The 12,976-nt window shown below is 42.7% G+C and overlaps 1 protein-coding gene across 1 annotated transcript in view; it reads left to right on the forward strand.

Moving 5' to 3' along the window:
* TANC2 (tetratricopeptide repeat, ankyrin repeat and coiled-coil containing 2) overlaps positions 1-12,976 on the forward strand; it is a 199,074-nt gene that overhangs the window by 73,670 nt on the left and 112,428 nt on the right. The window contains exon 5 of the mRNA XM_079949186.1: positions 1,679-1,861. Within this exon, the coding sequence (XP_079805312.1) occupies positions 1,679-1,861 (183 nt within the window). The remainder of the gene's footprint in view (positions 1-1,678; positions 1,862-12,976) is intronic.

Raw genomic sequence — 12,976 nt, forward strand, 5'->3', positions numbered from 1 at the left:
CTTGCTCTCCAGGCTTCAGCGAAAGCCTGCATTCGCCCCATAGGATGCACACACATTTCCCCTTCATTTTTGGAGGGGAAAAATCGAAAGGTCGGCGGTTCGAATCCCTGCGGCGGGGTGCGCTCCCGCTGCTCGGTCCCAGCGCCTGCCAACCTAGCAGTTCGAAAGCACCTCCGGGTGCAAGTAGATAAATAGGGACCGCTTACCAGCGGGAAGGTAAACGGCGTTTCCGTGTGCTGCGCTGGCTCTGGCTCTGGCTCTGGCCAGAGCAGCGATGTCACGTTGGCCACGTGACCCGGAAGTGTCTCCGGACAGCGCTGGCCCCTGGCCTCTTGAGTGAGATGGGCGCACAACCCCAGAGTCTGTCAAGACTGGCCCGTACGGGCAGGGGTACCTTTACCTTTACCTTTACCTTTATAGGGCGAAAAATACGGTAATTTATAAAACTGGCTCCCCAGGCTGAGAACAGGGATGTCCTGAAGGAAAACTGGCTTCTTTTTTATCATAGAGTCCACCTGAGAGCACAAGGCTTTCACTATGGAAATGTAAAGCTTTTCCAGTTTTTGATAGTTTTAGGACATTTCCCCACCTTGTCAAGGACCACCTTTCCTCAGAGGTTATATTTTGGGAGCCACATTAGGGTGAGTAGAGCCAGAGACAAAACTAGAATCATAGGACTGTAGAGTTGGAAGAAACCCCAAAGGACATCTAGTCCAGCCCCCTGCAATGCAGGAATCTCAGCTAAAGCATCCATGACAGATGGCCATCCAACCTCTGCTTAAGAACTTCCAAGGAAGGAGAGTTCAAAACCTCCCAAGGGAGACCGTTCCACTGTTGACCAGCTCTTACTGTCAGAAAGTTCTTCCTAATGTTTAGTTGGAATCTCCTTTCTTGTAACTTGAATCCATTGGTTCAAGTCCTACCCTCCAGAGCAGGAGAAAACAAGCTTGCTCCCTCTTCCATGTCACAGGCATTGAGATATGATTTATGTGGAGATTGTTCAGTTTGGTTGTGTACTTTTGGATGTTTTATTTATTATGATTATTTTTGTTAAGTTTATAATTATGTAATTCCCCCCCCCCCCCATGTTGTAAACCAGTACAGTGGTACCTCGGGTTAAGTACTTAATTCGTTCCAGAGATCCGTTCTTAACCTGAAACTGTTCTTAACCTGAGGCACCACTTTAGCTAATGGGGCCTCCCGCTGCCGCCACGCCGCCAGAGCACGATTTCTGTTCTCATCCTGAAGCAACGTTCTTAACCTGAAGCACTGTTTCTGGGTTAGCGAAGTCTGTAACCTGAAGCGTATGTAACCTGAAGTGTATGTAACCCGAGGTACCACCGTATAGTGGTACCTTTGGTTACGAACTTAATTCGTTCCGGAGGTCCGTTCTTAAGCTGAAACCATTCTTATCCTTTTGCTAATGGGGCCTCCTGCTGTGCGCGCACTTCTGGCGCACAAATTTCCATTCACATCCTAGGGCAAAGTTCACAACCAGGAGCAACTGCTTCCGGGTTAGTGGAGCTCGTAACCTGAAGCGTTCGTAACCAGAAGCATTCGCAACCAGAGGTACCACTGTAATGGAAAGGTGGCATACAAATTTAAGGCTTTATGTATGTATTTTAAACAAGGAGGCAATACTTGGTTAATGATCTTTTATTTGTTATATTTCTCTCAGGTGGCAGCTCCACAGAGAACGACTGTGCTTTTGAACCAGAGTATGCTATCCCAACACTCCCAGTGCCTGAAGGTATGCAGCACATTCGGATTATGGAAGGCATGTCCCGCTCTCTCCCATCCTCCCCATTACTAACACATCAGTCTATCAGTGTTCGGCTCCAGCCCATGAAGAAATTAACTGGTAAGGAACTTACACGAGTTGAGTGAGTTTGAAATGTTGAATAGAGGTTGTTTCCACCATCCCACCGAAAACTTCCATGCAGTTTCTTTCCACAAAGCTCCACTGATAATCCCTCTTGTCTGAAATGGTACAAGTTGAGCAAGTTTGGGCTGCATGCAATATTCATGTTAGAAGTTTTCTACAAACAAAACAAATCATATTAAGTACCTTGCAATATTTATAAAAAGTGGGATAGAAATCGACCTTTTCTTTCTCTGTCCACAGAAGTCTCATGTTCTAGTGTGATCAAAAAAGAGAACACGGATGCCGTTGAGCTCCCATTGAGTTTTCTGGGATAAGTAAATGGCCTATAATCTGGGACATACTTGAGGGTTCAGAAGTTGCTTCTCTCCCCAGGCCCTGGGACTTCCTGGTTCAGATATAGGGCATAGCCCCTTACAAGCCAGCTGTGTCCCTGGTTACAAGTCCTTTTCTCTCTCTCATATAAGCAAGCAGTTGTCATTCCTTTCTGTGATGGAACATAAGGAACTGCAGTTGCAGACAACATGGCTATGGGGCGCAAAACTGTATGCCCTGGCCCTCTGAAGTGGGTATGGCACTTCTCTGCACTCCTGGCTTGTATGAACAAAACAAAATAAGAGCCGAGTTTCTGAGGTGGAAATTTCCCACCCTTTATATAATTTCAGTTAAAGGTAAAGGGACCCCTGACCATTAGGTCCAGTCATGGCCGACTCTGGGGTTGCAGCGCTCATCTCGCTTTATTGGCCGAGGGAGCCAGCGTACAGCTTCCGGGTCATGTGGCCAGCATGACTAAGCCGCTTCTGGCAAACCAGAGCAGTGCATGGAAACGCCGTTTACCTTCCCGCTGGAGCGGTACCTATTTATCTACTTGCACTTTGATGTACTTTCGAACTGCAAGTTGGCAGGAGCAGGGACCGAGCAGCGGGAGCTCACCCCGTTGCGCGGATTCGAACCGCCGACCTTCTGATTGGGAAGCCCTAGGCTCTGTGGTTTAACCCACAGCGCCACCCATGTCCCAGATATACTCAGACTTCACTCAAAAATATAACTCTTTATGTTCTGCTCAGGGCCTGAACCTGAGGTTATATTTGTAGGGAACAGAGGCAAAGGCCAGGTTTGGGAAAGCAGACATGGTCTCATATTTTGCTTCATCTAAAGCAGAGGTGTGGAACATGTGGCCCTCAAGATTTTACTGGACCCTTAGCTCTTTTCAGCCCCAATGAGCACAGCCAGTGGTCAGGGATGATGAGAGCTGTAGTCCAACAGCATCTAGGGGGCCATAGCTCCCCACTTCTGATCTAAGATAATGGCGTCAGTGATGCTGGACAGGAAGTAAGGGCTAGAACTCTCAATTCCTTCCTCAGCTCTACTAGTCATACCTGACAGGGCTTGAATTAGTTGTTAATCAGGGCTGTCATGCAATAAAAGAAAACTTAATTGATTCATTGTTTGAGCTTTAGTTGATTAATCAATTTGCATAAATATGTATATTAATAATGCAGTACTTCTGAAAAAAGCTATCTTTTTAAAGATGATGCACTTATCTTACAGCAGACACCATGAGAGATGCTTCTGCTGCCACATCAGCTACAATATTTGTTAGTAGTTAAATTGATTATTATTTTTTAACCAAAGACACTAAAGTGCAAACAATATAAAAACCATCACAATTCTCATATACTTTATCTTAAATAATGGCAAGTATTTCTTTCTTCACATTTTCATGTGGTTTGGCCTTTTTTTGCAACCGATCTGAGCCAATATTTCAACAATGACAATTGATTAGTTTTTAAACTCACTTGTATTTCTTTATTTCACATTATTTATATACCACTTGATAGTTTAAAAATAACAATCTCAAAGTGGCTTACAAAAAGAATAAAGCAATATAAAATAGCTTCCCAACCATCTCTACATGTGAATAAGAAGCAGCAGTTTATTGTTTCCTTTGTTCTTCCCACCTGGATCCAGAATGGAAAGATGCCACAGTAACCATTAAATCTTTGACACCAGTTTGGCTACCCAACCTTTCATTTTTCTACTCTACCAGCCTATGCATTGTTTTGGCTGAGTCAAATAAAAATGCTTTACTTAATTGCATTTCTGGAAGAATATACATGGCCGTCAGATTATCTGCCAGAGCAGATTATCTATTAGTGTGTTCTGCACTTGATGTGTTTTTGAAACAAAAAGTTATCCGAAGGTGGCAATCAGGATCCTAAAAACTTGTTTAAAAACCCACCACTATTTAAAATGTTAAAAACTAGAAGAGTAGCACATATCATTTCAGACCAATGATTCAAAGAAAACAGTGAAATGTTATCACACATTGAAGCATAAAGCAAGAATGATGTAACCTTGGGTTACAGACGCTTCAGATAGTGTTTTTTCAGGTTGCGGACTGCTGAAACCCGGAAGTACTGGAACGGGTTACTTCCGGGTTTCGGCAGTCGCACATGCACAGAAGCGCTAAATCGCGTTTTGCGTATGTGCAGAAGCGCCGAATCGCAACCCGCGTGTGCACAGACGCGCTGCTGCAGGTTGCGAGCTCTGCGGGTTGCAAACGTGCATCCTGAACGGATCACGTTCGCAAACTGAGTGTCCACTGTAATAGTGTTATTATTCCTGCTGTTCAGCCAGTGATTTCATAGTTATTTACAAATGTCAGTGATAAGGCAGTCACTTTCTTTTGGCTTACATGATGTGACACAAAGGGAAAAGGGGTTGGGAGAGTGGAGGAGGGGAAAGCAGAGGTAGCTCCAAAAGTTGCTGGTTTTTCAGCAGAGTGGATGGAGAGGCGATGCAGTCCCATCTCTCTCTCTCTCTCTCTCCCTCTCTCCCTCTCTCCCTCTCTCCCTCTCCTATACCCTAATGGAATAGCTATTGTACATGACAGTTAAGGGAGGAGCCTGATGGAGCTTGTTTTACAGCAGAGGCTGCCATTCAAAGAATAATTCAAATTCCAGCCCTTCATTTTTAAACAAAGGTGGATTGTAGTAAAAAGGTCTCTAAAACAATGAGGGAGACAAATTGAAATGGAGTTCCACAGTGACAAGGCCACGACTGAAAAAGCCCTGTTTATTATACCTGACAATATGTCCAATATGGTGGACGTATGAACATGGTCACTTGGTGATCTTAATGCCTGGGCATATTTAGGCTCAGGAAACTGTATAGGGTAGCTTCCTCCAGCCTAATGGCCTCCATATATTTTTGATAGCTCTCATCACTCCTGATGAGGCTAGTTTAGGGCATTAAAAAGGTCAAAAGCATTTAGTAGGCTCTGAAAACCCAACGTTCACAAGCGTCCATCAGCTGCATTCTGTACCAGAAGCTGCTGAACTGTCTTTAAAGGCAATTCTATGTAATGTACATCACCATAGTTTAATCGGGACATAACCAGGGTATGAGTAATTGAGATAAAGTACACCATTTCCAAACAGGGTCTTGGACTGGTGTTCCACCCAAAGATGGTAAATGACACTGCAGATGCTGCCTGTGCCTCCCCAGATGGCACTGAGTCCAGGAGGACCTCCAATCTGCAAAACTGAATGGTTCAGAGAGAGTGGAATCCAATCCAGAACCAGTTGCAGACCTCCATCTGCATAGGCTGATCTTTCCTCCCACAGTATCACTGTCTTTTTAGAGTGGAGTTTCAGCAATTTAGCCCTCATCTATCCCAAAACTACCTCCAGATATCTGTTAGTAGGTGGAAATGAGAGGTAGAATTTAATGTTATCAGCATTATTCCAAAACTCCAGATGACTTCCTTTCCCACCAGTGGCTTCATGTAAAAAGCCTGGGGACAAGATGGCGCTCTGAGGCACCCTAAGGTACCATGAGGTAGAACAGAAGTCCTCTTGCGCCAACATCTGGATTCATCTTGCAAGGAAGAACCAGATCCACCACAGCATTCTGCTTCCCAGATTCACTCCAGCTAGATGAGCTAGAAATAGACCATGGTTGAGGCACCTAGGGAGAACCATCAGGACTGCACTCCTCCCATTATCCACCAGTTCACCCAATGCTGCTGTTAGGATATTCCTTCAATCTTCTATTTTCCTGAACTTTCTTAAAAGAGACCAAATCTGTTCTTCCTCTGTAAAAGACCTGGGATGAGAATTATCCCAGTTGAGGCTTTTGGAATGTTGGAGTGTGGAATTGACACAACAGGATATATTTGACAACATTCTTCTTAATTCAGATTTCTCAGGTGTCCTACACTGCATGAGTATCTCTGCAGTTTCAGGAAGTGTACTTAGGCTGGTAATTTTTTAATGATCTTTTTGTAGTTGTAGAAATAAATTAATATTTATAGAAAAAAAGATACTACTACTAAGAAGAGAAGAAATGGGAAAACACCCCCCCCCTTAATCTGACTATAATTGAAATATAATTGAAATGTTGTACCTTTTGTGCTTCTCTGGATTCAGTAATCCTATCTAGCACATTGTAGCTTTTACTTAATTAAAATAAATGGAATTAGTTTATTTTATTTAGTAAATTATAAAGTACTTAAGCCTCATATTGACACTTTCCATTGGAGGTTTTCCCATCATGGTAAGACCATGTCAGACTAGAATTGGTGTAGAATTGCAAATCTTTTGGCTATCAAACAATAAACAAAGGTGTAAATTCATGCAGCCATTTCGATCCAATTTAGCTATTGTGATAGAAATGTTATGATTAATCCTCTCATAAAATGTTGTTTGTTGTTTTTGGAATTAATTTTTTAATCCTGGTGTGGCCTGAAATTAATCAAAATGTGAATTTATAATCCCTACATGTCCTACTTGTCAGATTGGTAACATAACCTTTCTGACACCCCCTCTGTCTGAAAAATAGTTTCGTCACTTGTGGCAACAATTGTCTAGGATAGAAACTTTATTGGCCAATTTATAACCTACTTGGAGAGCTAATCTGGAGTTGTTAGATCACAGGAACCTGGGTCACATCTCGTTCACTGTGGGACCTTGAGCCAGTTACTAGTCCTGTCTTTCCTACAATAAGTGACTATTTTGAGAATCAAATGGGATAACTTATTACAGGCACCCCTGAGTTCCTTAGAGGAAGGTAAGGATACAAATTTGATAATACGAATAAAATATATTTGGTCACCGAATTAACTGTGCCCCTATGGAGAAGTTGTGAATCCAGGTTGCTGTGTTTGACAGAAAAATAAGGCAGGCCTACATGGTGCTTAGATTTTTAATGTTTCCATTTCTGTATTTTGTAACATATCCATAGACAAATTAATGGAGGATATGGCTATCAAGAGCTACAAGTCATGGTGGCCATATTAGCGTCAGTACTGTAGCCAACTGCAGTACGCTTCTGAATGCCTGTTACTGGGGATCATGGATGGGAAAGTGCTACTGCTTGTGGACTTCCTATATCTGGTTGGCCTCTGTGCAAAGAGAACTTTGGTCTGATCCAGCAGGGCTCTTCTTAATATTATTTTTAGGTATTCATAATATTCATACGCTGCTTTTCAGCCAAGTTTGGCATCTAAGCTTGCTTCCAAGACCCACACAAAGATACAATATAAGTAGGATTATGTTCATGTGTGGGGAGGACATTCTGGTACCCTGATAATTGGTAATCCTGTTGGATTCTACACTCTTATTTCAAGAATTAGGGAGCAGAAGAAGCTGCAGATGGACTCAGGGTTGTCTGATGGTTAAGGTGCCAACACAGAGAACTAGCCCATCTGAGAATACTGTACTTAATAGGCCAGAGGGTTAGCAGGCTGTCTTTGCAGGTTGAGCCAGGATGTAATAACGGAGGACAGGTTGGGTACATTTCTCTTCTTCACAGGCAAGATAAACCCATAATGCTATCTTGAATAAAAGGACTGTAGGGTGTCTTAGCTATCCCTGCCGAACCTGGAATGCAGCCAATTCCTTTGCCAAGCAACTCAGAGCCTTCAGAGAATTGTTGGGGGTGGAAACGGAGAGAGGCATAAAACACAAAAATAGTCTGCTGTGGGTGGAGTAATGCTCGATGAACATATAAGGTGTGTGGTTTTATGAAGAAACTGTGAAAGAGACTGCATCATGGCCCAAAGGCACAGGAATAAACCTGTAATTCTTAGCTACTTATCTTCACTTGCATGGTGCAAGAAACTCTTCTATCTTTCCTTCAAGATGTGTTTGTAAGGGTAACATACCATAGACAAATGGTTTGGAAAAATGCAGAATGGTTTGAGAGTCTGATGAGAAAGAGCAATATTGGGGAAAACAGCATTGCTATTGTCACAATTATTTTACAAGTATAGTGATACCTTGGACTCATAATGAAAGAAAATAGTGCAATGTGATTTTGTAGATCAAATGTGAGACTGATATTTTGGAAAGTCAAAAAACATCAAACATCATTTCCAAACACATAATATAGCCAGTTTCTTACCATTGTCTGGTTTGAGCATCTTGCCTATGTTGAGGTTTTGTGGCTCTTGAATGTTGGAGACCTAAAGAAGGTTGCAGGGATATAAGATACCAGCCACTCTAAAACAAACATGGGAGCAAGGAGCTGTCCTACCTTTAAAACAGAAATGTGTATTTTATTAATTCCATTTGGGAGTTTTAATCTGGTGCGTCTGTAATAGTAGGGATAGAGAAACAATATATTGTTGGACTATAGCTCCCATAATTCCTGGAGACTACAGGTTCCCTCAGCCATGATATAAACACACACACAAAAAAATAACTCTATACACACACACACACACACACACACCAAGAATGATATGTTAGAATATTGATGCTATACCTGCTCTACTTGCTATCCTGGCTGTCGCATTCTGTACTACTTAAAGTTTCTGAATTGTCTTCCGAGACAGCTCCTCTTTAAGCTCCTAGCTTGTGTAAAGGTGTATTTAGTTGTAAAGCAACATGTTCTGATTGGTATGGTAACCAGTTAAGGTGTGTACTTGCTTTGGAAATACAGTGGTACCTCGGGTTAAGTACTTAATTCGTTCCGGAGGTCCATTCTTAACCTGAAACTGTTCTTAACCTGAAGCACCACTTTAGCTAATGGGGCCTCCTGCTGCCACCGCGCCACTGGAGCATGATTTCTGTTCTCATCCTGAAGCAAAATTCTTAACCCGAGGTAATATTTCTGGGTTAGTGGAGTCTGTAACCTGAAGCGTATGTAACCCGAGGTACCACTGTATATGAATTTCAAATTGGACAATTTGAGTTAAATTACTTTCAGTTTGTCTTCCCCCTCACATCTGGTGGTTGTGACCTAATGTTTGGAGTAAGCGTTGCTACTCCCCTCCCCTGGCTCCTGCTGAAGAGCCCCAAGGATGGCCGTAGCCTCTGTCACCTCCAGATACACCAAGCAGCTGCTGTGGAGTCATGGGCTATGCAGAGAGCCAGCACAGAACTACAGGGGAGTTTGTGAGGAGGAGACAGAGCAGAGCAGCAGTGGCAGGCTGAAAAGGGAGTTCCAATGAGCTGGAAGGGAGGTGAGGAGATGGCAAGCAGAGGACAAGCAGGTTCCTGTGAGTGGAGGAGTGCAGGAGCCAGATCAAAATCTTGAGTGAGGAGGAAGGCAAAGGAGGAGAGTGGAATGTAGAGGAGAATGGGCAGCTGGAAGAAAGAGACACGGAGGAAGAGGGCAGGACAGGTGGCATTGAGCCAGAGATGCCAGAGGAAGAGGAGAGAGATCAGGTAAGTGGAGGGGGTAAAGAGGATTATTGGTGGAGTGGGGAGTAGCCTCTTGCAGGAGAGAAAATGAATCCCAGGACCAACCTGTGAAAGGGCCAACTGTGAGAAAGCAAGGGATAGTATGGGGCAAAGCAATGTGGTGATGGGAATCCCTTTTGGAGGTGGTCCTCAGCCCTGTTGAGAGGATTGAGGAGAAGCACATCAAAACTTTTCAGAAAAGGTGCTGCAGGCAGAAGCAGGACTTCTCCCCCCCCCCCATTATGAAATAGACGTCAGTGGGCCCCCCCTCCTTTCCCAAGCTGCTTCTTCTTGCCAATCACATTTGGATTAGTATATTTTTATGTTAACAGAAACGGTCAAACTCTCATACTAGTGTCGCATGTGTTGTTTTTTACTGGCATGAGGTTGAGGAGTGGCTGTTTGTGATGCCGCTGTTGCCCAAACACACCATAGTGATTTAAATTAATCATTTAAATCAACCATTTAAATCGTTTGGGTTTCAAGCAACTCATCCTGATCAATTACTAGGATCATTATGTCTTGCCGGTTTCTGATCCCAGCTGTTGCCTTTCGTGTGCGTAAGATCCACTCTGTGCTTGCCATCATTGTAGCAGAGTAGGAACCCAGCAATGGCTCTTGAAGAGGCTTGCAGCTGACACCTGGGGTGGGTTATCCCAGGATTGGAGTTGAGTCTCCAGCCAACCCTCTGACATGCTGAGCTGCTATTAGTCCTGTTTTCTGTTCCAAACATATGATTGATAGAATCCTAATTCTCAGCCAAACGTTTTTCTCCCTTTTCCTTGCCTAACCACTGCAAGAGGAGCCTTTGTGTTATTTCAGTGTTACTGCTGCTACTGCAGTATTCCCAGTGCAAACAGTTTTTCTTTTTGAGGTGATTATGCATGTGACAATTTGTTGTGACTGAAAATGAAGGCTGCACAGACATGCAATAGAGAGAAGGTAAGTGTTAAAGGGTTTATTGCTTTTTAATATAAACCATTCCCGGAATCCATGTCACAGTTCCTTACATGGTAGTGCTTTTTTTCCTGTAAGTTGCCATGACAACAGCAGCACTGCACCATTCATCAGCTCTGGACTGGGTTGCATTGCTAGCCTTCGTGTTACTCCTGAATGTTAAGGAGCATATCAGTGAATCATTCACTTGGTATACTGCGCCATTACCTTCATGTCCCTTCTGTAATTTACTCCGACAAGGGGTAGGACAAATTAAAGTGCGCCATAGAGAGATTCCGTATGAAAATACTTAATTTAACCCCCAGGGAGCTGCAGTGTCTACTACTTGTGTGGTAGTCTAGAGAAGAAGGGTTGTTTTGTGCTAAAGGACTTAATAGCGAGAGAAGCTTAGCATTTATGTCAGCTCTCCTGAAATTGACCTTGAATTGGCTTTCCTTGCTCACCCAGAAAATGCAAGCACTGTAGGGAGGTTGGCTTTTGGGATCAAACCTCACAAGACACGTAACATCACACTGATGCTGTCAGCAGTGATATGGATCTAGCGGCAAACAAACCAAGAGGGTGGATTGCTGGCAACATTGCCTGTGAAAGAGCAGGTTTTTTGTCTTACTGGCAGAAAGATTGCATTCTATCGACTAATGGGGAGGAAGAACTGAACCCTGTAAGTATATGGGGAGGGAAATTTGCATCTTGCATGTACTCTAGCTGAATCTTTTTATTAATATTTTCAGGCCTGCTTCAAACATTAAAAAAAAAATATCATTGCAGCAAAAGGGTTTTTGTCTCTTGAAAACTCTTGTCACAGAAACCATCAAGAGGCTGCTGTTGTGAATCAGAGGTGTTGTTCTGAGATTTCTGATTGCTTGCTTACAGCTCTTATATAATGTATTTAGTATTGCCTTTTAAAATAAGATGTTCGCTTTTACATTGAACTAGTGAAAATCTATGTTATAGAAATATTATTTTCTTTACCTTAATAGAGTATTGCTAGTTGCATTATTTTCTTGCTTTAAGCTGTTGAAGATCCTATTACTTGGAACATGGTATCTAATAGATTGCTGCTGCATTCAAAGATGTTTTTCAGTTCATGTTTTAATATATGGCTGGATTATGAAACCTGCGTCTCCCAAGAGATTTTCACCACCCACAAAGGAAAAAATAGACTTGCCACTTGCAGAAGTTGTTTATGTACTAATAAGCTACTCCAATGTCAAGAAATGCAGCCAAGGTTATGTGTTCTAGATTTTATTGCTAGAAACAGTAAATGATTTCATTTAGCATAACTGTTTACAAATTTTGAGTGCAGTGCAAAACACGAGTAGCAATTTTTGCATTTTCAAACCAATGTATTTAGGTTTTTTTTTTAAAAAAAAATATTTTGTTGAATTGGAATCTTCCTTGTTTGTGAACTAGACAGATAAAAGTATGTATTGAATTTTCAGAAAAAAATTATGAAAATACATAATGTTCCCCTTCTGAGGCTATTCTGGTATATTTGCTTGGAATAATATTTAAATGTGTAAAGTAGCTTGAGAGATAGGTCAGGTCAAGTGAATATAAATTTTATAACTTGTTTAAAGATGGGGGAACCTTGGACTTTAGCCTTAAAACTTAACTATAGAACTAAGCAAAAGCTGTTTGGCTTGCTGCTCATTTGAGCTCGTTAGGTTTGCAGCTTTAAGCCAACTGACATGGAGAGAGAGTCCCTTGAAATCAGTATGGCATTTTCTTATACGTACATTGCTGGAGTGAATTAATTTTATTTCTTGTCTTCACATTAAATAATTTTTCCTCTTTGGGATGTTATGTAAACGTTTTGCCCTTCAAAATTAAGACGGTACCTCTGTGAATTACTAATGATAGAAGTGCAACTTGAGTTGAAGGAATTTGGAATATAACCTCAGTTCAAAATGCAGTGCAACTCCAGTGCAAGGTGAACCGAAATTGTGTCAAATTTGGGCCTAGGCTCATACTGGAGTTCACTCAGAATCATCACCACTCCTGCTAACCAGAAGTAGACATACCTGGCTATGGGGTGGGGGCAGCAGCAGCAGCAAAACCTCTCCTCCTGGCATAGTATGAAAGTGGAAGGCTTGGAAAACTTTTATATATGAGATACTGCTTCCTTCCCTGCCCTTTGGCTCTTTGGCAAGCAGCTCATCCAGACGTCTGCTTTACCTCCAGACCTGGGCAGGTAATCTCCATCACCAATTGATGTATAAAGGTAAAGGGACCCCTGACCATTAGGTCCAGTCGTGGCCGACTCTGAGGTTGTGGCGCTCATCTCGCTTTATTGGCTGAGGGAGCCGGCGTACAGCTTCTGGGTCATGTGGCCAGCATGACTAAGCTGCTTCTGGCGAACCAGAGCAGCGCACAGAAACGGTGTTTACCTTCCCGCCGGAGCGGTACCTATTTATCTACTTGCACTTTGACGTGCTTTCGAACT

Source organism: Podarcis cretensis (genome assembly GCF_951804945.1).
Source record: "Podarcis cretensis genome assembly, chromosome: 13".
Lineage (NCBI taxonomy): Eukaryota > Metazoa > Chordata > Lepidosauria > Squamata > Lacertidae > Podarcis > Podarcis cretensis.